The sequence below is a fragment of the Mustela erminea genome, chromosome 8 (genome assembly GCF_009829155.1).
Source record: "Mustela erminea isolate mMusErm1 chromosome 8, mMusErm1.Pri, whole genome shotgun sequence".
NCBI lineage: Eukaryota > Metazoa > Chordata > Mammalia > Carnivora > Mustelidae > Mustela > Mustela erminea.
In genome coordinates this window covers 12882743-12907991 of record NC_045621.1, presented here as the reverse complement: position 1 = coordinate 12907991, position 25249 = coordinate 12882743, and the positions used below count along the sequence as shown (strand labels likewise).

Here is a 25249-nt window from a genome sequence, read left to right as displayed (position 1 = left end):
TTAGAATTATTAAAATAAATTTAGGATAAACTAAAGAAAAAAAGGAAAAAAAGAAAGCAGTGGGGAAAAAAAGAAAGCAAGGAAATTATGCATGAATGGGGAAAGTACCATTTGCAAAAAAAAACCAAAACCAAATGAGGTATAGATGGATATAGAGATCTTAGAAGCGATAAGAGAAAAGGAGTTAAAGTAATTCACATTATAATATTTTTACAAACTGTACAGTAGTGTAGAGGATGGCCTGGAAAGGGCGGACTGGCCGGACGAAAAGTCCACATGCTGTCAACGTCATTCCTTTCAAATACGGATTAAAGTTACTTACAAATAATAAGAACAAGGAAAATAACTCCTAGATTTTGTGAAATCCAAATCTAACCAGAGTTACAGTGTCTTTTGTCCCTGAAGCAGGGTCTCCCCGTAGCTCAAGGGGGCGCAGCTCTGGGGTTTCTGGGACTGCCCGTCCACGCGTCAGAACAGATCAGGTTGGATGTGGGAGCATTACACGCGAGGGGTTTTTTAGCTAAGTCGGATCCCCAAAATCTCCCTCAGTGACCTCTGAGAGGGGTCACTGGCAGCCCTCAGCATATGCTGTCCGACAACAGAAATCCAGCTGAGGAAAGGTAAGGATCAAATCGGATCACACTGCATTAGGTCACTTTCCTGAGGGGGATGGGAGGAGTTGATCCTGCCGGTCAGCCCTGGTGACCCCGGTAATTCCACGCTGGCCGCCCGAAGATTACATTCCCGGGGAACCGTAACTGCGTCTCGGTTAGCTGTTCAGTCTGGGTTTGCTGACGTGGGGGTTAGCCCAAGTGACTGCTCGTGGGCTGCTGTTTCCTTGTAACAAGAACTTTCAGGGGTGCGGGGCTGACTCAGATGGTAGAGCGTGTGACTCTTGCCCTTGGTGTTGTGTGTTCGAGCCCCAGGTCGTGGAATGGGGGGTGGGGGGGGTGGGGCGGATTAGAGTTCCTTAAGAAAATAAAAAGTCCCAACAGTACCTTTTAACAACTGTACCTCACATTCTACTCTGTAGAAGCATATCCAGTTAGCAGGAATGTAAATCTAACAAATTCTCACAAGAACCGGGAATGAGGAATCAGCAGCTCTTTCACAGAAAGGAGGATTATGGTTTTCTCGACTGTGTTTCCCAGGACTTGAACAACATTCACTTACTCTGAGGCCTGGAGTGAGAAACTGCTTTCCCCGGTCCCCATCTTCTTACGCCTTCGAAGAGCTCCGCACTGCCCTTAACTCTGTGCTCCAGACTGAACCTTTGGAATGACATCGTTAACTTCTTTTTTTAAATGCTTCACTGCAGGGAATCAGATGATTCCAGGCTGAAAGCAGATGAGCCATGTGCAAAGACCGTTCATTCTGCCACGGTTTTTGAACCTCAAGTTACGATGTTCCATTTCTTTTAAACTTTCTATATTTTCTTCTCTACTCTAGGCTTTCTAAAAACTTTTTCATCAAATCAAAAATAAAAGTAAAATCATACCTACGACGATAAATCTCTAGCTATTACTGCAAAGCCCGAGAGTTGGGCTTAAACTTGAATGAGAATTAGGTTGTACTGAATCCCATTCTCGCCCCTTCCCGCCATCCAAAAGAAAGGAAAAAAAAGAAAAGCAGTAGCAGCACTTTTATCAAAATTAAATTAAGCATAGTGTTATGCAGTTAAAGCATCAGTCACAAGGGAAAATGAGTTTTTTCCGCAGCGTGAAGGTCGGTTGTGGCATCTGTTTGCCCATGTTTCTCCTGTCATCCTTATTGCTCACTTCAAAGTTCACTTCAGTAAGGATGGTGAGAATATCTTCTCCCCTGAAAAACAACAGCACTGTGACCGTCTGTGGGGAAACAACACCCGCTGTCCTCAGGGTCAGGTCCCTTCCCTCAAAAATCGGGCATTTGAAATCCCAAGTTGCTAAACTAAGACATATCAAAGCCTTCCAGGTAAAGGAGTAGCTTCGAAACTTAATAACTTAACTTTGGTTTACTCAAGATCTCGAATGATCATCAGAAACTTCAGGGTCAACATCCAGATTTGGGCTCTTTCCCCCTAAACTGTTTCTACCTTACTCTTCCACGTACGATGTCACTTACCCCGTAATGACCTCAGTGCCCCCCCAAGACATCAGCACCAGCAGTCTTGATGATTAAAATCAACCTACATTAATTTCCTGAACTCAATTCAGTTAAAAAAATAAGTCCTTACCTGATGTTGTATCTCATACAACATGTGTGACCACTGATCACATCGGGCAAGAGAAACCCAGTGTCTCCTGCAGCCGCTCCCCCCTTCCTCACCAGCCTCCCCTAGCAGGTGAGCTGGGCAACCTGTTCCTCTACCTTTGTAGGATTCAAGGTCTAACTTACAAACGGAAAACATGGTACTGATGTTAGGGTTCACTTCTTGCTCGGCCGTGGGAAGTTCTCACTCTTCATACCCTTACAGCACGAAGAGCTACAGAGCTAGAAGAGGTCTTGCTATTCACCTGTCGGCCATGTGTGCCTTTGGGTGAACTATGACTACAAAACCATCATTTAACTAAAGGAAGCAGCATAAGGTATAAGTGAGGGAAGGATATTTTCCTCACATTTTGTGGCTTCACATCAGGCCAAATTACTGGGAAAACAAAGGGTTTCTACTCTTCAGTACTCATCTCCCACAACACATCAAGAGGACTGATTAGCTATGATAGAACTTTAAGAGCTGGAGGATGTTAAACACTGAAATGGGTTATTACCTCGTTGGAAGACTTCCGAAACTAGTTGAGTTGGCTCAGTCGTGTTTCTGCCTAGAAACAGAGCTGGACTGACTTTACCATCATTCCCTACTTTAGGACACCCCAACTGTCCTTTCGGGCACTGAATAAAAGAAACTGTGCAGTAAGTGTCTCTGATTTTTCCAGCTATGAACTGAAGATGTTAACATTTGCCCCCCTCTCCCACTTCGCAACTGAGCTGGGAAGTACAGCTGTGTCATCAATAACTAGAAATTTAGAAAAAAATGAAGGCCAGAGGAGGCAAAAATTACCTAGGACATCTTTCTCTCAGGCTCTGGCAAAGTGTCTGGATATACCACGTTCCCTCCATGGGGTTTCGGTAGGAAACACAATTATTCACAGTGGCCATCCCCAGCAGAAAGTCAGCATCGTCTGGGATATATCTCTTCTGACAGGAGTCTGATTCGTAACACGCTTCATTCTGTTCAGAGTCGGTCTCAACAGCGATCCCCTTCTGGTAGTTATCCCCTTGACAAGCCTGAATAAAAAAGATCTTGGGCTTCCCTGCAAGGGAAGGGCACTTAGAACCAGTGAAGTAAGAGGTGAGCTCACAGATGGGGACTCCCTGTCCATCACAGCCGTAGATGATGCCCTTGTCTCCATGGGAGAGGATGCAGCAGATGAAGCAGTCCCTGGTAGTGTGGTCCATGCTTTGGTAGGATTTGAGAACGTCACAGATTTCCTTAGCTGTAGAGTCTCTGAAAGGCACGATCTCAAAATGAAGCTCACTAAAGGTCTGATGCAAAGCATCTGAAAAGAGAAACGAGACAAGTCCTATTACACCACAGTAAGTCTCAAACGACAGTCCAGAGCTAGAGAGAACATTGATCAGATTAAGAATCTGAATCGGAACTAAAGTACAAGACTCTTTATAACACTGGCTGATATCCATAGTTTTCTAATATTTATCGCCCTGGCTGAAAACACTTCCAGTCCTGAGGCAAATGAGAAAGGGGAGAATGCTACTGTTGGCCTTCTTTCTTTCCTCAACTGGTCTGTAAGATGGGTGAGCTATTATTTAGGCTTACAATTAAGCCAATCTAAATAGTAATACTACTGACATAATCAGAATAAAAAGCAAAAAAAAAAATTAAGAGAAGATTCATACTTTACCTTGAACTCTCTCAAAATTGTGTAACAAAATAAAAAATATGAGGGGCGCCTGAGTGGCTCAGTCAGTTGAGCGTCTGACTCTTGCTTTCAGCTCAGGTCCTGATCTCAGGGTCATGAGATTGAGCCCCACATCAGGATCCACACTCAGCACGGAGTCCGCGTGTCCATCTCCCTCTTCTCCCCCCGCCCACTTGCACTTGCTCCCTCAAATCAATCTTTAAAAAAAATACAACATGTGAATGTTCAAAAAACTAAAAGGCCTATTACAAAAAAGCTATCCCTTCTCTAACTCTCCCTATGACCCCATCATATTTTATGAAGGCAACCACTTTCAACTTTTAACAACTATTTTTCGGTATTTACCTCCATTCTGTAATGAATTTGAGCACTTTGCTATTGATGTTTTTATATAGTTATTTACAACTTTTAGTTGAATCATTAGTACTATGTAAACATAATATTCTTTTATTATGCTTCCTTTCTTGTTAAATTTTTTGTCTTTCCTGGAATTAGTAAGTGCATTATTTTTTCATTGCTTTGTTTCCATATGCATAACCTTATTTTTTGTTCAGGTTCTCTAAGCTCTAGTCAAAGTCTTTCAACATTTTCAGGGTGCCTGATTTTAACTAAAAATTGTATATATTTAAGGCATACAGCTAATTACACAATGAAGTGATTACCACGGTCAAGCTAATAACATATCTCCTCACGTACTTAATTACCTTTTTTGTGTGTGTATGTGGGACATATATAAGAGCACCTGAAATACACTCTCTTAGCATATTTCTAGTATCCAATACAGTATTAACTATAGTCATTATTGTGTACATTAGATCTCTAGATTGATTCATCCTCCATATCTGCAACTTTCACCTACCCTTTAACCAAAAGACCAGAAATGCAATAAAATATATATTTTTAATATTTTTTTAATAAACATTTTTTGATAGTGGGGCACTTGGGTGGCTCAGTCAGTTAAATATGCAACTTGATTTCAGCTCAGGTCATGATGCCAAGGTTGTGACCTGGAGCCCCACATTGGGCTCCACACTGGATGTGGAGCCTGCTTAGGAGTCTCTCTGTTCCTGTCTCTCTGCCCCTCCCCCATTTGTTCATATTCTCTAAAATAATAATAATAATAAATAAATAACCTGTTTTGATAGTAAATGAATGGAAATCAAAGGCCTGAAGTCTCTTCTTCAAGACCAAGGTATATGACTATGAGTGATATAGTCAATGGGCTTAAGCTCTGTGGCATCTGAAATCTTAGATCTGCCTGAATAAACTGTTAAGAGACCATCAGCAAAGTCTTGATGATTAAAGTCAACCTATATTAATTTTCTGAACTTTATGTGGTTAAAAAAAAAGTCATTACCTGATGTTAGAACTCATAAACACCATTTACAAAAATATATTGGTTGGGCTGGGTTATTTCTTTCACTTTTAGTAGTAGCCATTTCTATGTTCACATGCTAAAAATTACTTTTTCATCTAATTTTTAAGTTCTCATAAGTTTTCATTGAACTTGTAAGTTCTTGTAAGTTCTAAGTTGTTCCTCCTAAAGAGGCTGAGCAAAAGAATTTCTGGCTAGTTTAATATTAGAAAGTGCTATATCTGTTAAAGACTCGCAATTTCATCTACCCAACTTTTATAAATGCAACTTCTGTATGTGGTCTTGATCCCAAGGCAATGTTTCACCTAATGTTTCATCTAATTCTACAGATGCACTATTCATTAAATTGAATTAAAAGCAAAGCTTAGGGATCCCTGGGTGGCTCAGTGGGTTAAAGACTCTGCCTTTGGCTCAGGTCATGATCCCAGGGTCCGGGAATCGAGCCCGGCATCAGGCTTTCTGCTCAGTGGGGAGCCTGCTTCCTCCTCTCTCTGTGCCTGCCTCTCTGCCTACTTGTGATCTCTGTCTGTCAAATAAATAAATAAAATCTTTAAAAAATAAAAATAAAAGCAAAACTTATTGCTGTGGCTTTTTAACATAAATCTTTTCATAAGATTTGATATTTTATCTCATATACATTACTTTGATGAAAAAATTAACTTAAAAAAATAGGAGCAGAAAATTAGCAAACATATAAGAATGTTCCTCACTTTTACAAGGAAATATGGTTACATCCATTTTTTTTTTCTGAAATATGAGGCCCTATTGGTACAATTTTTGTTCTCCCCTTTTGATACAAAAAACTTAGGTACTAGAAATATTTCACTTCTTTTCAGGGTTCTACTGTACCTGCATCCAAGTCTGTTCCATTCCTATCCTTAATGCTGTGAAGTTTGGGCACTTCCTTCCGTGCTATGCTAAAGTCATAATTGTTAAAGATCAAACAATATCCTCGAGGTTTGCTTTCCATTTGGTAAACTTTGTCCGATGTCTGGAAAACAAAAATCCAACCCAGGAGCTGACTCTGAGGGTCAAACACGTGAGATGTGAACAATCAACTTCCTAGGAAACAGTCAAGCTGTCCCCTTAGCCAAACTGGGATGCAAGGGCCCTTCAGCGGGCCTCCCCCAACTTGACGTCGTTTCTCTGGTAAACTAGATTCCACCCGTTCCCTTGACACAGGATCCCCAGACTTCGGCCTCACAGTTAGTGCGTAAAATCAGGGTCCCGATACTTGTGCCTCTTGAACCCTTGGCACGTGTGTTAATACTGTTGTCATCGTAACATACTTTCATGACTTGTTCTTGTTTCTGCTCAAGGCAGCTAACACAGCAGGAGCTAGAATTTAGTAATCTGTGAGCACTCAATCAGGAGTTGCTGAATGATGAATGAATGTCTTCATGCTGTCTTTGGGCTGCCTGTCTGTCACCTTGTGATTCCGTTGGCCATCTAGTCAACTCATCTAGCTATCTGGGCTAACAGCTGCAGGTCTGCCCTTCACACATGACACAGCACGGTCCCAGGACTTTGAGAGCCGATGACTTAATTTGGCTCTCAGGACCACAGTGACTGGAGGAGAGAGACGGCCTCATCAGGCGGGGCTGGCTCTGTTGCAGGTTACAGTATCCAGACACTAGGACCTGACAGTATCAGTCAGAGACGGTCCCGTGTCCTGATTTTCCCAGGGCTGTTTCAGTGCTGAGATACTCAGCATCTATTGGGAAATCCATGCAGCTCCTCAAGGTAGAGACAAGGGCTCCACACTAAGGCCTCAGATTCCTAGCTCTGCTACATCATAACCTTAGGACCCTAATCTCTCTGCTACTCCATACAGTTAGCTGCTCAGTGGGACGACATTCGGTAGGGTCCTTTGTTACTTGCAAAGAGCCACGTGACTTTGGCAAATCCTTAGTTTTCAGACCTAGAAAGGTCTGGTAATCTGCTCAGGAGCCCACCTGTAACTGGTCTCTCTCAGCTTAATTTCAAATCTCCCCCCTGGACTGAGAACATTCAGGGTTTCCTCTGCTTCCCGCCACAGAGACGAGTGAATAGGCTAATGAATCAGAATGTGGTTGGTCAATCTTTGAAGGTTAATAAATCAAAGTGATCATCTAGAAAGGCAATTTTTGCACGGCTCATGGAGATGAGAACAAAGAGACCACTATATCAGGACCCTTTGCTGCTTACTCCTAAATCAGCATGGAGAAGCGGTTTCAAAATGTCAGCCTAAAAGAAAAGGCTTTGCTTTTCCCAGGCCTGCTAGACTTTTCTCCCAAAGTCTTCTCCCACTTCAGCTGAGGCAGCTGCTAAAAAGAGGCTTCTTGCTTTCTCGGCCCTCCAATTATTCCAAGGCCTCTGTCTTTGGTTTTAAAATAAAATTTTAGGGGTGCCTGGGTGGTGCCATCGGTTAAGCTCTGACTCCTGATTTGTGCTAAGGTCATGGGATTGAGCCTCACATGGAGCCTCACGTCGGCCTCTGTACTCAGCGAGAGTCTGCCTGAGATTCTCTCTCCCTCTCTCTCTGCCCCTCCCCTACTCACATGCTCTCTCTCATATGTAAATAAGTCTTTAAAAAATAAAATGTTAACATTTTTTACTTCTGAAACTTAAAAAGTCACATTTTAAATTTGTCCGTTTCCAAACATTTTCTATAGTTCTCGAAATTTCCAGTAAGCTTCTGCCCCTTACTAGTTTATCTGGATGCTTACAAGCTGAGGAATGCAAGAACCAGAATCTGCAATGCAAAGAGAAAAAGGAGTCCGAACTTCCACACACCTCTGATCCACAGTTCTGTTCTCTTGGAGAGTCTGACATTGGCGGCACCCTCAGGGATTTCTCCCCTACAAGCAACTGAGACATATCTGGAATGAAACATAGCAGAGAAGGGATTTGGCTAAAGAAACACAGAGCCCCCAGGATACCATAAGGTCCCTTTTAAAAAGAAAACTCACAGACTACCTTGAACATAATATCCTTGCAGTCCACAGGAAAAAAAAAATCTTTTGACTGGCAAACTCCTCACCTATTTTAAACTTGCCCGCCCAGGGCTGCAACGTTTAGGTCTTTTGACAACAGGCGTATATATCTCTCAATGTGTAAAGAAGGTAACAACAAGTAAGCACGGAGCCTTCCTGATTTTAGGACAGCAAGGCCATTAAGATGGGGATGTGTGAGAAAGTTGTGAGAAGAGGAGGCCATGGGGTATCAGTCAGTAAAGGAACTGAAAAGTCTTAAATACATATTATGCATATTACCATTTGAAATTTCATCTAGACTTCTTTGCGGGATCATTGTTTGCTCTGAATTAAAAAAGAAACATATCTGATTAGAAACGATCACGACATACAGGGATCTGTCAATTTAAGAATACATTTTGCTAATTCACAGCTGTCAAGTTATTTCTACCTTGGCTTAATTCTTCGTAATCCGTGATTTTCTTCAGCAGGCTCCTGTTTATTTGGTCACAGATTCTTTTCAGGGTGTCCAAATTTCTTTCCCCGAGGATGACCCTCTTCTCCATCTCTATGAAAATATCAAACAAGTTCTAGAAGGAAAAGAAATAAAGAAATAAAGATTGAGCCACCCTGGCTTTTCGATAAGATTTTCTCTCTCTCTCTTTTTTTTTTTTTTTTTTTTAAGCCCACTTTCTCCTAACAGTGGGCGCACCCTCCCTTCCGAAGCTGACCCTCCTGACAGGCCATCCTGGTCCTCTGAAGCCAAGAGAGCACTAGAGGAGCAATTCTGTCTTTGCTGGCCCAGGAAGACAGAAGATAGAGGACGAGTGACATCCGCTGTCACCCAGACCCCAGACCCCAAGCCCTGTGCTGCAAGCCCCCGGGGCCACCTTTAAGTGACGTCTGGGAAACAGCCTGGGGTGCACGGCTGAGACACAGCAGCCTCCAGGGACCACGTCTCTCCAGACCTGATGCATCTCCAGCCCGGCGCTCTCGCACGTAAGCACGCACGCACGCACGCACGCACGCATGCATGCTCGCGCACGCGCACGCACAGAGTTCCAGGCCCCACGTGATCTCAGAGCCTGCAGAAGTGGGGAGAGGCGTCCAGCTCAGCACCGTGTCGCCCGCTTTGGTGGGGTCCCGCAGTGGGCTGTGCCTCCACCACGTCTTCCCTAGCTACTGACTCCGCCGTGCGCCTCACCATTAATGTGACCAGCACTTCGCGGTGTACGAGGGAATCGTATCTGCAGCACAGCTGTCCGACCCCTCTTTTCTTCTCCCCCGCCCCCAACCCCCGCTGAAAAGTGAGGGTCCAGGTTACTTTTGCTGGAGGAGCCCTCTCCGCAGTCGCAGCGGTCCCCAGCGGCTGACTCAGCCTCAGGACCCAATCTGGGTGAAACACCAGGTCTTACCGAATCATCGTTCTGTTTACATCTAGGGATCTCCTGGCTCAAAAAAAACTTAAAGGACTTCAATTCCAGTTTGCTTACATCTTCTGAAATCTGAAAAAGCATGACCCTGTGGTGGGAAAGGGAGACACTTTAGAAATGGTTTCCCAAATAATTTCCCAGTTGATAAAAGGAGTGGCAGTGGAAACTTGATTCCAGTCCCCTCCCCTTGAGATAGACAGCTAATGACATAATTTGGGAGTTGAATCCTTGGAGAGAGGCTGCTGCGGTGCGGTGACAGGCTACTGATTCATGCCCCGCTACTCCACCCTTAACAGAATTAAGGTCCACTATGACGTTCATTTCATTTCAGTTAAGTGAATTGTGTTTTTCCTTGGTCTTTCACTATAAAATCAAGAGCTTGTTGCAGTAGGGAAAAAAAAAAACAACACCTTTTTGTTTTGGAAATCATGCTTTTCAAAATGCAAACTAGTTCATCACTTCCTGTGGGGTTGGTTTGGTTTTTTTTAAAAGACTTATTTATTTATTTATTTATTTATTTGAAAGAGAGAGTGTCTATGCACAAGCAGAGGGAGCAGCAGGCAGAGGGAGAGGGAGAAGCAGGCACCCCCCTGAGCAGGAGGTCCAAGGAGAGGGTTCTATGGCAGGGCCCCAGGGTTCATGACCTGAGCTAAAGGCAGACACTTAATCAACTGAGACGCCTTGGTGTCCTGGATCCTCACTTCCTTAATTACAACTTATCAGTGCTCTCCTGGCCATCAACTTTAGGATGAAGGCCCACACTTAGTTCTAGAATACAGACCGTTGTGCACTGAGCCCAGCCCACCTCCTCAGCTTCTCTAGCCGCGCCTCACCACCGGCCCCCATCTCCTCTCCAAACACACCCAGCTGCCCTGCCCCAACCCCTTTATGCTGTGGTCCTCACAACCCATCCCCTTGTCCATCTGCAGACACAAACTCACCCACTAACAGCTCAAGTACCTCTGTAAACTTGTAGGTAATAAATACACCATTAGGACATACTAAGAATAATATGAATAAGTTTATCCAAAGTGCTTAAACCAACCTTTGGCAACACACTGACTGTTCAATATACAACAGGCATTATTATTTCTTAATCCATAACAGGTTCTTGGGATATGTCTGTAGAAGTAACAAAGGAATGTTTAATAAGTCAGCAAAAACTTCCACTATTGTGGTGTTAAGGAAAATAACACAAAAACATGCTAACTCCAAAGACAATTAGAATATTAAAATTCTGAAAATAAAAATAGCATAGAAACAGAAGTTTCTCAGTATTATCATCTACTTCATCCTTCCTCTCATGGAATCTCCACCCTAGAAGTAGTTCTCCAAAGTTTTCTCAGTTTGGCCAAGATTGGGTCCAGCCAAAAGTTACTTGCCCTTTTAACTTTATTACAAGGTATTTTGTCCTATCACTTTCCTTATAACTAGAACCTACTGGCTTTTTTGTACCATCACTGTCTAGAAATAAACCTGGGTAGTTTATAAGATACTGACTTTATACGTAGCAATTATAATTTGAAAATAAACATGTCTAGTGCTTTCTCGTAAATTCAAAGGGTCCACTCTAGCATACTTTTTATTTCCTGGCTAATACCCAACATGATGAATAATGGTAGATTGTACTTGTGCTGACCCTTTTGTTTCCAAGCTAATGTGTTACATATTTAACAGAAGGGGCCACCTGGGTGGTTCAGTTAAGCCTCTGCCTTCAGCTCCCATCATGATCCCAGGGTCCTGGGATTGAGTCCCACATTGGGCTCCTTGCTCAGCAGGGAGTCTATTTCTCCCTCTGCCTGCCATTATCCCTGCTTGTACCCCCAACCCGGACAAATAAATAAATAAAATCTTTTTTTTTTTTAATGTTTTAACAGACAGATCCTCCCTTCTTATGGACTCAACCTTCCAACAGAGAGGTACAGGTCATTGTCTGGCATTGACAATTTGCTTTAGCCTTGCTTCCAGGACAGAAGAAGTGCAACCTTCAGAAGACCAAGATGGCGGACACAAGATGAGACTCTCCGGCTTTCCTAGTTCTAGGGTTGTTGTTTTTAAGGATTAATTGCTGTCTTAATGAAAAGAATCATTAGGAATGTGTCACAATTGCATTAAAACAAAGTTATCCAATATTGAATAATATCTTCCCCGACTCTCCTCCCCCATTCATTTCCACTGTGGACGGGCGAATATGACTTTATTTGGGAAAAGGATTTTTGATGAGATAATCTTGTTAAGACGAGGTCACACTAGACCAAGGCTGGTCCTAATCCAATGACTAGTAGCTTTCAAAGAAGAGAAAACTTGGACAAACAGGCACAAAGAAGAGACTGGGGTGATGTATCTAAAAGCTAAGGAAGACCAGGGATTGCCTGCAAGCCCCCAAAGCGAGGGGAGGAAGGAACAAGAAACAAACTCTCCCTCAGAGTTCCAGAGGAACCAGCCCTGTTGACACCTTCATTTCGAACATCTAGCCCGCAGAACTGTGAGAGAATGAAGGTCTCCACTGCGGCAAGCCACCCAGTTTGTCGGACGCTATCACAGAAGCCTTAGGAAACTCCTACACCCAGCAGATCTCTTCTGTCACTTAAAATGCTCAAGCTTCAAGCAGAGAAATGTACAGTAAGGAACATGCTAGAATCTCTGGTCTCTGACACTGAGGACCAGGGCAGTCATAAATAGGTCGGGCAGGTGGGGTACAGTGGCCTCCAGCCCTGGCTGTGAGGACTCACCGTCACACATGCCGTCATTACTGGCCAGAGAGACAAGGCCGTGAAACGGGCCATAGCTAAGACTTGAGGAGAAGCTTTCCGAAGGGAAGCTACAAACAACGTTGAGGAGTGTCTGGCAACAGGACATGTTGGAAGACAGAATTTGGTACTGTGTGCCTGTTTTTAAAGTCTATTACCTCTATCATCAGTCCTCCCTCAAAACCCCAGTGCTGGTCTCTCTGCCCGTGTTTTAACAAAATCACCTTTTGCACCAAAAAAACCAAAAAACAAAAAACAAAAAAAAAACACAAAAAACCCTGAAGGTGTAACAGTGAACATGGCTCATTAGCAGCCCTGGGGACCCACAGTCCCACAGGGAGGGAGGGGCCCAGCTTCAAGGCGTGCAGCAGGACACACGACTGAGGTCACCACTGTTCTCCTGGCAGCCACTGGGCTCAGCAGTCTTAGTGGGGTCCCGCCTGGGCGGCCTGGACCAACAGGCAGCACACAACCCCTCACTGGAGAACTTTGTGATGCAAGTGTTTCAGGATGGAATAAAAAAGCCCAGAACCCCACTGAGAATTCCCGCAGTTCCCCACGAGCAGGTGGGAGAGGGTTTTTGGAGAAGCAGCAGTGGGCAAAGCAATGACCTTATGTGGACATCATCAGAGCAGAGGCAAACAGAAGCAGACAGAACGGAGGGAGAGAACGTTCAGCAGACGGCTGTTTTCATGTCAGCAACCTACAGGTTGTGTTTCACTTTGGAAACAAAATTTCCTGCAAGAAAAACCATAAAGTAAAATTTACGGTTTAACTTTTTTTTCTTATTTGTATACAAGATCTCTAAGTTTCTTAATCTGGCCCTGGTGAGACATCTTCGAGGCACTTCCAAGGTCCTACGACACCGACACCGACACCGGCCATCGGCCCCACCCGCAAAGATGTGTCCTTTGCACCCGCGCCTCCCAGGGCCTGAACTGTGGAGGCTGTCCCCACCTGTAAGCAGAGATCTGGGCTCTGCCCGGGATCTGAAGCTCTTGCTCCATCTCCTGCTTGCTGGTGTCCAGGTAGGTGACCAGCAGGTCCAGTCTGTTGATTCGGAAAAGGAGCTCCTTCAAGAAGGACAGGTTGTTTTCCTCCAACAGTCTCTTTTCCTGGAGTCTCTGGAATAACATCAGAGGATCCTTGATGGGCTCCTGCTTCTTCTGGGGGATGTAGTCCATGCTCAGGAATTTGAGGGAAGCCAGCTCATCACTGTCCAACTGTTCTCCAATATTATAGAGGCATTTACTGAAATTCATGTTGTCCAAGTGTCAGGAGAGGGTTGTGGTAGCCTAGGTCAAAATACAATCAATGTTACTTTCAGCCGAGGAAGAGAAGTACCGCTCACAAGTGTGTTCCTTCGTGAAGTGTTATTATCTCTGCTCTACACCAGACATTTTACTGAGGACACCGGGAAGACAAAAACAAACAGGACACGTTTCTGCTCTCAACTAGCTCACTATTTGAGGAGGTAGATGCACAGATTAGCCAACGGTCAGAGAGTTGTGACCAGGGCACCGCAGGAATAGAGAGGAAGGAACCCTAACTCATCCAGGGAGAAGGGTTTCCTGGAAGGAAGGCACCTTTGGGAAGGCGTGGGAAAGGACAGTTCTTGCAGGAAGTAATTTATGCAGAAGAGGGGGGCGAGAATGTTCAAGTCAATTCAGGCAGGTGCGAGGAGCTCAGTAAAGTAACTACGAAGGGTCCGGGATGGTGGGAGAAGGGGTGAAGCTGTGGCCAGGAACCATTTACACAGGGCCTCGTACTCTGGGGGCAAGGGCTCAGGCTTTGTCCTAGAGGTGATGGGGAACTAAGGACTGTAATGTCATCCAGTTTGGGGGACTCTTTTTTTTTTTTTTAGATTTTATGTATTTATTTGACAGAGACAGCAACAGTGGGAACACAAGCACGGGGGAGCTGGAGAGGGAGAAGCAGACTCCCCGCTGAGTGGGGAGCCCGACCCCGGGATTCCTACCCTCGTGGAAGGCGGATGTTTAGTGACTGAGCCACCCAGGCATCCCATGAGATTAACATTTCAAGTGTGGAGGATGGGGGCTCCTGGGTGGCTCAGTCGGTTAAGCATCTGCCATTGGCTCAGGTCAGGATCCCAGGGGCCTGGCTGGGCTTCCTGCTCAGTGGGGAGCCCGCTTCTCCCTCTGCCCCTCCCCCATGCACGCATTCTCTCCTACTCTCTTTCTCAAAAAAAAAATTTTTTTTTAAAGTATGGGGGATAGATTGGAAGGGCAGGAGGCTAGGGAAGTGATGGGGTCTGACTGAAAGCATGGTGCCAGGAAGACAGGATGCAGTGCCGTCCCCCAAAGGCCTCGGGATCAGCACCCACGGCAGATCAAGGCCCCACGACTGGAAATGAAACCGAGTGAATTTTGTCAGCCTTCCAATTCAAACTGTCTCCAAATCAGATGACATAATACCTTCACACACATGTTTGGGCAGGTAGAAAAGGAGAGTGCAGGGCTTCTGGAAATCCCGGACACCCTTCACGCAAACGGCCCAGGACCTGTTCCTCCTCCCATGAGCCCCCTGAGTCACACCCAACTCTCCCTGCTCTGATGGGCCCCTGTTTGTGATAAAACAAGCCCCTGGCGCCGGTTTGTACTGGATTCTTCATAGGAACAGGCGTGGGACCCAGCTCCCTAAGGCCAGTGCCGTATCACGGTCAAAGCCAGGAAGCTTGCCAGCAGCTGACTGTCGGGAAGGGGCGGGAGTGCAACGGTTCAGAGTAGGGGGCGTTAGGGTCTGACAAAAGTTAGATCAGAGCCCCTCTGGGACGCAGGCCCCAGGCCTCGGCCGCTCAGGTCCTCTGAGGGTTAGGGGCTCCCTCTGTAAAATGGGGATCACAACCCCCACCCCCTAGGTGTTTGACTAAAGTAAGTCCTATAAGGCATGTGCAGGGATGACGAAAAATGAATGAACAAATGAGGGTTAACCCAAAAGAAGGAAACAGATCCTGGCTGTGGGGACCCAACAGGAACTGGGCACCTGAGAACTTCCCTCGCCCTCCTGGCTTCCCACTTCCCCGGTGGGACACTCATGAGGAAGCAGTGTTTTTCCAAACTCTACAAAGTTGAAAAACACTTGGTTGACGCCATACTTTAGGAGGTGCTCCCAGAAAGCGGCAGTTTGAGAACCTTGAATTAGAAAACCTTTAACTTCCTGTCCAGTTCCACCATTTCCTGGACCCCACAGAGTCCGTGCTCCTGGGCACTTTCCTTAACCTCAAACGACCTTAACCTGTTTGTACCTCTTTCCTCCCGGAAGCAAAGTGGCGAGGTTTGGGGTCCTTAAGCTCCCTGCACTGGCTAACATTCTTGGATGAAAACACAAATCCTGATTCTATTACTTGACATAATGAGCAAGTGAACCAGGATCCATGTATTTTCTATATCTGACGTTAAGATGTAAGTATTTGGGGGGCACCTGGGTTAGGTGGGTTAAGGGTTCAACTCTTGATTTCGGCTTAGGTCATGATCTCAGGGTCATGAAATCGAGCCCTGGATAGGACTCGGCACTGGGCAGGGAGCCGGCTTAAGATTCCCTCCCTGCCTCTCCCTCTGCTTCTCCCAACTCCCACCATCCCCTGTGGACACAGCTCGCTCTCTCTCTCTCTCTTTCTCTCAAAATACATTAATTAAATAACAGAAACATTTTAATTTGCCTCATAAGGTTAAGTTTTAATATTTTTATAAAGTGCTTTGAGAGACTTTGAAATTTTTAGTTTTTCTTTTAAGAATGCCTTTCCCGTCCCTCCCCCACTCTGATTATGGAAGTAGTGTTTTTTGTGTGCGTGAAAATTAAAAATACAATAAATCATAAAATGGTCACAGTTATCATTATCATACACACACACACACACACACACACACACACAAGATAGCACACATCACATATACATTTATATAAAAATCAGAATCAAGCTGCATATCCAGGTATATACACCTATTTTTTTTCCCCACTTAATATTTAGAATGAACATTTACCCCACCATTAAATATTCTTCTTTGGAATATTTTTCATGTTTCTTTTTTTTAAGATTTTATTTATTCATTTGAGAGAGAGAGAATGAGAGAGGGAGAGAGAGAGAGAGAGCATGAGAGGTGCAAGGGTCAGAGGGAGAAGCAGACCCCCTGCTGAGCAGGGAGCCTGGGACTCCAGGATCATGACCTGAGTGGAAGGCAATCACTCAACCCAGAGACCCCTATTTTTAGTGTTTCTTGATCTCCAGCATGCAGATATATCAAAATTTATTTTAAGGAATTTTCAGTTTCTTTACTCTTAAAAATAATATTGTATTGAGAAGCTTTTTCATACATCCTGTGCATATCTCTGATGGTTTCTCTCTTAGAATTGGAATTATGGAGCAAAACCTTTTTCTCCTTTTTACTCTAGAATGTACACCCTTGTCTAGACAAGTTTTCATGACTCGAAATTAGAAGGAAGTGTTTTGGACAGATACACTTTGCGTTGGATTCCCAAAGGCTGCAGATCTTTCACAAAAGCAATCAATTATCATGAAAATACTTCTATTTAGAAAACACAGCTTAATATGTGGCTCACACCTAACAGCATATGTTCAAAATGTAGCAAACAAAACTGACTGAACAAACTCACAAGTTCATTGCCTAAATCACACCCCATAGCAACACACGTGTGCTAAACAGGATATGAGCACGGACTGTCACCACAACACAATGTGCAGCCCGAAACAACTGGAAACATCCCTAATGTTCATCAGTATAGAAACGGCTAAATAAACGAAGTTACAGTCAGAATACTGTGCAGCAGTTCAGAATGCACTCCATCTTCTGAAATAAAAACAAGAGCAATCCAAGATGTGTTAGGACACTAGAAAAAAGTAGAAAAAGCAATTGCAATATTTTTAAAAATGTGTCTACTTTTTAAAAAATACTCAAAGCAATTCGATTTTCAGTGGTTACAGAGACATACGCAAAAGTAGAAAATAAAAAGGTAACGGGGTTCTGGGAAGAGACATAGCAAATTCAAAATTTTCTTCTGGGGAATGAAGGAGAAAATTAGAACTTGGCGGCAAAGGAGTGAAGAAAGAATAGCCCTTTTCCTGTAATACGGTAAGAAGAATGTATGCAGATATTCTCAGGTAGATGAAACTACTGTTAAAATACTTAAATGTGTTCTTGGGTTTGAAGTTGTATAAGAGAGTAAGTGAAGGAGGAACAGGAAATGACAATCTTGGAACAGGAAATGACATACCAAGGGCATATTAACCAGGAAAGGAGACTAGATCAGAGGAGGAAGCAACACAACCACAACTGTCTTTTGTTTTGTTTTTCAAGTAGGCTCCCCACCCAGCGCCCAGCTTGTAGCCCGATGCAGACTTGAACTCACGATCTTGAGATCAAGACCTCAGCTGGTATCAAGAGTCAGTAGCTTACTGCGGGTTGCTGAGGGGTGGGGGGTTATCGAGAGGGTGGCTGAGTGATGGACACTGGGGAGCGCCTGTGCTATGGTGAGTGCTGTGAAGTGTGTAAGCTGATGATTCACAGACCTGTACCTCTGGAGCAAATAATACATTATATGTTAATAAAAAAGATACATAAAAACTGAAAAAAATAAAAATAAATTTGCAATTAAAAACATTCCCACAGAGAAAACTGTAGCCCTCCACAGCTTCATTGATGATTTCCATTACATATTCAAGGAAGAAAAAAAAGGGGGTCAGTAGCTTAACCAACTGAGCCCCCCAGGCACCCCATATTTGTGTTCTTAAAAGAAAAGCAAGTATTAGAAGAACTTAAACTTTAAAAAAGAACTTAAGAAAACTCAGAGAACCTATTTGCCCCCAAAATAGCAGGAAATTTCCACATACCTTTCTCAGAAAATAGAAAATCTAGTAGACTAAGTAGGAGACTCGTAGATCAAAGTGACCCAGGTGAAAACTCTAACCGTATTTCGTCTCAGTAGCAAATACACGTCCTTTCAAACACATACCAAATAGTCAGAAAAATTGTCCACAAAGAAAATCTTAGTATGAGATTTCCAAAGAATACAAATAGTACAGTCCATTGTCTCTTTTAGAAGGTTAACAGTGAAACTAAAAAGTAGCATTTTGATTAGAAGTTAACAATGAAAAATAGCCAAAGTGAACCCACCTACACAAAGGGCTATCCACCTTGAGGTGTTAACACACCGTACATGGGATTAGAACGATCGGGCAGACTTCTAGAACAAACTGAAATGGATCGTAACTTAATTCTTTACATTAAATTAAGCTGCAGATGAGTCAGAGACTCAAAGCTGAACATTAAAATATGAAGGAAAGAAACTTTGGAGAATTGTTTAAAATAATCATGCAGTGATTTAAAAAAAAAAAAGTGATACTTTCTAAGTATGACCAAAAAACTGGAAACCATTTCAGAAAGGATGATGAATGTCCTTAAATAACGACTAAAATATTCTGCCAAAATAAGCCAGACAAAAATCTAAAACTAAATAAATCTTGCACTTGGGGGGAAAGTGGAAAAAGGATTGATTTTCTTAAAGTCAATTAAAAAAAAAAAAGGAGAGAGAGAGAGATAAAGACCAACGATCCAATGCATAAACACACAGTTCAGAGAAAAGTAAGTACTGGTGGCTTAATTTTTTAAAAACCGATGGCTTTTAAACATTTGAAAAGATGGTCAACTTCATTCACTGCAAAAAAATTAAAAAAGGCAAACTGAAATTACAAAAGACCACTTTTCAACTACCAAATTGGCGAAGCACAAAACTTGCAATACAGAGTTTTGAAACCGTGAAAATGAAAACAGGAACAGGTGAGTGATTTGGCCGAAGAGGTCAGAATATGAAAGAAACCCACACTTAACTTCCAGGAGTTTCTCCTACGTTAGTGATGTACTTAAAAACATGTACAGAGCTCTTCATAGCAGCACTGCTTGACAGAACAAAGGGGCAGAAACCACTGTTTATCCATGTCAGAAGTTCAATGAAACCTGACGGCAGTATTTAAAAAGAAGAGGAAGACCACCATGATCAGGTTTGTGGGATTCATACAACGATGTGGCTTTGTGTAATCACAGAAGATCCTTGAACAGAACCAATCCTCAGAAGGCTGCTTCGCTGATTGTGTGGGAGAAGAGGGACTAGAAGCCCACCAGGCCAGGGCCGCAGACAAGTCAAGCTTCCTGCTTGACTTTTTAGGGTGTATATGTATTACTTATTCTACGTGGACTTACATGTAGATGAAAATCACCACTTCCTTTTTTTTTTAAGATTTCATTCATTTATTTGACAGAGAAAGAGAGCAGGAGAGCATGAGCATTGGGAGAGACAGAAGCAGAGAGCCAGCCCGGGTTTAATTCCAGCACCCTGGGATCATGATCTGAGCCAACGGCAGTCGCGAAACTGACTGAGCCACCCAGGCACCCTGAAAATCACTACTTTAAAAACCCATTTTTATTCACAAGCTGGAAAGGAGCTAAACTAGGTCCCGTGGTGTCTAGCACCATTAGCTCCAACGTCCTTAAAATTTTTAAATAAGTTCTAACCTCTGTTAAAATCTCCGTTTACAGAATCAAATGAACCAAAGAACCAAACGAAAGTGGAATCTTTTTTTTCCCTCCATAATTTTTTCTGAAAATGTGGTTATTGTATCCATTTTAGAAAGTACAGAAAAGAAAAAAAGAAAATAAGAATTACCCATAGTAAAAAAAATCAAAATAAAAAGATTTAAAAATTTTTTTTAATTAAAAAAAAATTTAAAATTAAAAAAAAGAATTACCTATAGTTCTACCATCCAACAATAATCACCTAATAAAATTTTACTATCTTTCCTACCAAGCATTTTATATACATACTTATATTTTCCCTCATATTTTATCATATCATACTTCTGAGGTATAAGTGGAATTTTCATTGGTAATATTGTAAGTATATCTTGATATCTTCAATTTTCTCTTCTATGGCACAGATTTTAAAATTTGTAAAGTACAGAATCATAGGATTGGACATGATTTACATAACCAGTCTCTGCTTACAGTTAGAATAAGATCTTAAGGTGCAAATCTCCATGTATACCTCTGATTATTTTCTTAGAATAATTTCTGAGAAGTAGGAACTACAGAGCCCAAAGGAATGAAGCTTCTTTAAGGCTTCTGTTACATATTCAATAGCATTTTCTGACAGTATATAATAATAATAATAATAATAATAAAACAATCCAAGGCCAGGATGACATGAGTTTGGTTAGAACACGATTGGCACTCGGCGCCTGTCCTCTGTAGCTGGCTCATCTCATTCACTTTATTATCTTTGTAATAATTAGACAGTGCTTTCTCAATGACTTTTGCATCACATCAAAATGGAGATCTGGCAAGGCCTCATTTCTGGTCCAGGTTTTACCAGACACCTATGGCATAACGTTCAGTCTTGGTTTGTTTAGCTCACACATCTCTCTAGTCATAGTGCCTGGAAAGCAATTATCTGCAACAGAATTTCACATCTTTGATAACGGGCCGCCTCTGGGCACTGTGACCCACAGGTACACGGACCGTGGCATGGTTCTTGTTTTATGGGACTGAGGTTTACTGTGTAAGACCACGGGCTAGAAACTTTGTTACAGTAATACTTTTCAAAGAACGTTTGCTGTTGTATTTTTCTGATCCTAAAATATGTAGAAGTCACACTTATTCCTCAGAGAAAGTCCAGAAAAGTATAAAAAAAGTATAAAAGGTATAAAAAGAAAAAGAAAGTCACCATTCAGAAGTAATGCTTTGATTACATTTAGTGGTTTCCTTCCACTTGTATCTGTGTGTGTATGAACACATACATATAATGTGTTTATATACATATATAAAAGATATAAATTCGGGTGCCTGGATGGCTCAGTCGTTAAGCATCTGCCTTTGGCTCAGGTCATGATCCCAGGGTCCCTGCTCAGCGGGGAGCCTGCTTCTCCCTCTCCCTACCCACCCCCATCCCCGCCCCGCTTCTTGTGTTCCTGCTCTCGCTGTCCCTCTCTGTCACATAAATAAATAAAATCTTTAAAAAATAAATATATAGGGCCACCTGGGTGGCTCAGTTGGTTGAGGCCTCTGCCCTCAGCTCGGGTCATGATCCCAGGGTCCTGAGATCGAGCCCCACATCGGGCTCTCTGCTCAGTGGAGAGCCTGCTTCCTCCTCTCTCTCTCTGCCTGCCTCTCTGCCTGCTTGTGATCTCTGTCTGTCAAATAAATGAATAAAATCTTTAAAAATATATATATATATATTTGAATATTTTCATATATAGTGCACACAAGGCAGAAGAAAGGGATGGGGATATAATACCGCCAGGAAATTTTCTTTCACTTTCAATTATATGGTATCTATTAAATCATAACTCCATATAAATAGATTTGTATTAGACTATATATATATCTTTAATATTTGTAATAATAAATTTATGCCCCAAAGTATTTGATATATATAAATGTTTATATTATGATATACAAATATTTATATCTCTCTATTATCGTTGTCATATTACTACTGTGAAAAATCAGTTTAGAAACAAGCTCGTAGGAGAGGTGGCAGGCTCAGATTTGAGCATCTCCCTTGAGGGTTTCAACGACAGGCCCTGCAAAGATTCAGATTGTATCTTAGTTGCAAATGGAAGTCAGTGAAGGAATTCAACCAAATAAATAGACATGTAATCATAATATTTTCAAAGACTAAAATATAAAAAATTTTTTGAAAGACAAAAATACTCCCCAAACTCAAAACCAGGAATTCTTAATAAACCCACTGCGGTAGAGAGAGGGACCCCACAGAAAGTGACAATCAGACCGGTATGTGCCGGGGCCTGGATTTAGACGGTGTCACCTCTTTCTGGAGTCCCAACTCTACCCCTGCTTAGGCCATGATTTAATTAAGGATAAGGTCTCTGTACAGACAGTCGAACTTGGAGCATTCCAGAAAAACCTCACCTAAGCTGGAGAGGGCCTTGAGATCTAGAGTCTACGGGGCTCTCGCCATGGCTCTCAGAGGGACGACTAACTCTTATGGTTTACACACCCTCCACAGCCTAGAAAATTCTAAAATTAAAGGTCTTTCTTCCGGGAGGCCCAACCAACCTTACCAAAGAAGCCAGTCCTGGGACCCTCACAGTACAGAGGCAGCAGCTTCTTCACAGGCCTGTTTTCTCCTGAAGTGAATAAAACAAGAGTGAAGAGCCGAGAGAGAACAGGAACTGCTCAGTCTACTTCCTGTTTACGAAATGACTGACTCATTTAGGAGCAGCACCTCCTCCCAGAACTCAACAATCCGACCTCCAGAACTTAACAATCTGAGAGGAACAGGGGACAGGGTTCTGGGTGGAAAACTGGGTACCTGAGCTTTGGCTCTGGCTGTGAGACTTTGGATGGGTCGTTCTGCTTTTGCAAACTCATTACTACGTTCCAAAATTAGAAAGTTGGATTGGATGGTAACTAAGAACCCCCTCTCTTCCTATTTCAAGAATTTACAGATTTTTCTGGGTTCATTATGAAGACCTGAATGTTTTAATTCAGTAAATATTGACCGAGAACTTCTGAGAGATCTGAAAACTGTGGGGCCTAAATCATGGCTCTCAGAGGGTCTGCTAAGCCCCACAGCTAACTCTCAGGGTTTCCCATCTACATTAGAATATGAGGGTCACCCCCTTGGGCTCCAGGACCACCAGATCCCACGCTCAGCAGACTGGAAACGTCTGGAATCAAAGGCCTTTCTTGAGAGGCCCAGATGACCTTACCCAAGAGAAAAACAAATCCTAGGGTCTTTAGCATGGTCTGGGCCCTAGAGATGGAACTGCACAAAACACATTAAGCCTTTTTGCTGTGTATCAACTGAAATGTTTTCTGATGTAAAGAAATTTTAAAAAATCAAACACTGCCCTTTTTAGAAACTGTCTTTTTTCTTTCCCCAAATAGAATAAGAGTTTCAGAGGGTCGAGAGCATCTTAGAGCCAAGCGGATTAACGGAGGTGTCTAGGAAGTGTCTTTCCACCAGTAGAGGGTTGGGTAATGAACCCTCCATGACCTTCACTCCCATTAGATTCTGCCCGTGAAGTCCAAGTGAGAACACAGCAACAGAAGGAAATCCTGTTAGGAGGGAAATCCTAACCTAGGAGGGATTCCCTGATTCTTGATGCTTCCTGAGCCTCCCCTCCCCCCACCCAGCATTCATTCCACTATTTTGTGGCCAGTTCCTGTGCGGGGCTGTGAGCTTCACAAGGGCAGGAGCACACCCCACCCTTCACGTGTGTGTTCCCAGAACCTGCCACGGGGGAGCGATATTCATGAGCTACCAATGTTTCCCTCAAATCCACGAGAAGAAGAAAGTCCGTGGAGGGACAATGGGGGAGCTCCTTGACGGGGATGCTTACAAAGCCAAAGCATGTACAAGGTGATGCTCAGAAACTTTAATAATCTGAGAAAGACAAGATGAAGCGACATGGTACCTACTTTCTACCCATCAGATTGGCCAAGGTTTGCAGGTGGGATCCAGACCAAGGATGGGTGGGAAAGTTCTTAGTTCTTCCTTATAGAGGATTGTGACGTCTGCCCGGCATGTAATACCATGTAGGGCAGAAACTGGGACCTGGCAAAACAGGGAATTTCAAGTGCCAGAGCTCTCCCTTTAAAAAAAGAAGCAGGGGTGCCTGGGTGGCTCAGTGGGTTAAAGCCTCTGCCTTCAGCTCAGGTCATGATCCCAGGGTCCTGGGATCAAGCCCCACATTGGGCTCTCTGCTCGGCAGGAAGCCTGCTTCCTCCTCTCTTTCTCTCTCTGCCTACTTGTGATCTCTGTCTGTCAAATAAATAAATAAAATCTTTAAAAAGAAAGAAAGAAAGAAGCAGAATGAGCAAAATGCAATCCAAATAATACCAATATATAGGAACAATCACTAATACTTACTGAGAACTTAGTAGCACCAGGCACAGCCTCAAGCAGTTACCATGTATTATCTCCTTAAATCCACAGTACCACCTCATGAGGTAGTACGAACCCCATTTAATGCTGAGGAAACAGAAGCACAGAGAAATGACTTACTTGTTCCGGTTCATAGTGAAAAAATAGTGTGTACACACAAAACAGTGATAGACCTTGCAAAGATACAGACCAGTTCAGGGATAGTATCGAAAGTTTTTAAGAGCTATGTTTTGGGAGGCAGCAGGGAGGGTAGGAAGGATGGGGGCTTGCTGCGGAGATGGCAGAAGGCGGTCGGCGGGCTCTCAACCCTCTGCCCACATGGTAAAGAAAACAAAGGAAGTAGGTAAACAGTGTCTTTTGGGATCTCCAAACTGATCAGGCAGAAAGAGAGACACTGTGTCTGTATTTGAGGCGGCAGGGGAGACACTGCGGGAATGTAGCAGAGTACTGGAGATCCCTCAGATCCCATGTAGCAAGGCCCCAGGCTGCAGGGCAGAGAGAAAGCCCACTCAGAGATGTGGGGCCCCGGCAGGACCGTGACGTGTCCCCACTCCGCCTGCTGAATGAGTCTGGGAAACACGCTATCAGAAGCCACTCTGCACCAGGCACTCACCTGGTCCCCCTGTCCCAGCGACATCCACAGAGCACCCGATGCCAAGACCCCCGAACGGCCTAACGTCACAGACTCCTAAGGCCTGTCCACCCAGCCCGAGAAAAATCCCTTGGAAGAGGGTGGGGATGAGGAGAGTGTGGATGGAAACTCCTCCAGGAAGAAGTTTTCTTTTACTTTCGATAAGGCCACCTCTGCCTCCCTCAGTGGACTCACTTCCTGTTCTTCACATTCAAAATTTACTAGTGAATTCAGCCGGGCTTAAAAAAA

At 43.4% G+C, this 25249-nt stretch overlaps 1 protein-coding gene across 3 annotated transcripts; it reads right to left on the bottom strand.

Annotated features, from left to right (window-relative positions):
* Window positions 1–65: 65 nt before the first annotated feature.
* Window positions 66–25249, bottom strand: CASP8 (caspase 8). 3 transcript variants are annotated; one of them, XM_032354422.1, is made up of 11 exons: window positions 24983–25248; window positions 24355–24456; window positions 22541–22606; window positions 13387–13724; window positions 9662–9767; window positions 8698–8836; window positions 8547–8591; window positions 8068–8153; window positions 6142–6283; window positions 3038–3536; window positions 66–1821 (listed from the first exon to the last, which is right to left on the bottom strand). In XM_032354422.1, the coding sequence occupies exons 4-11, from the start codon at window positions 13689–13691 to the stop codon at window positions 1686–1688; spliced, it is 1458 nt and encodes a 485-aa protein (XP_032210313.1). In that variant the 5' UTR covers window positions 13692–13724; window positions 22541–22606; window positions 24355–24456; window positions 24983–25248; the 3' UTR covers window positions 66–1685. The 3 variants fall into 3 exon arrangements, with proteins under 3 accessions (XP_032210313.1, XP_032210314.1, XP_032210316.1); XM_032354423.1 differs by lacking the exon at window positions 22541–22606 and having other exon boundaries at window positions 24983–25249; XM_032354425.1 differs by lacking the exons at window positions 9662–9767; window positions 13387–13724; window positions 22541–22606; window positions 24355–24456; window positions 24983–25248 and adding an exon at window positions 9137–9481.

Excerpts from the sequence above, each read along its gene's own strand:
- CASP8 (XM_032354423.1), bottom strand. The coding sequence starts at position 13,691 with ATGAATTTCAGTAAATGCCTCTATAATATTGGAGAACAGTTGGACAGT. Across the intron at positions 8,837-9,661 it reads GTAAACAGAACGATGATTCG|AACTTGTTTGATATTTTCAT; the intron begins GTAAGACCTGGT and ends TTTTCCTTCTAG. Across the intron at positions 8,592-8,697 it reads TTACGAAGAATTAAGCCAAG|AGCAAACAATGATCCCGCAA; the intron begins GTAGAAATAACT and ends TTTTTAATTCAG.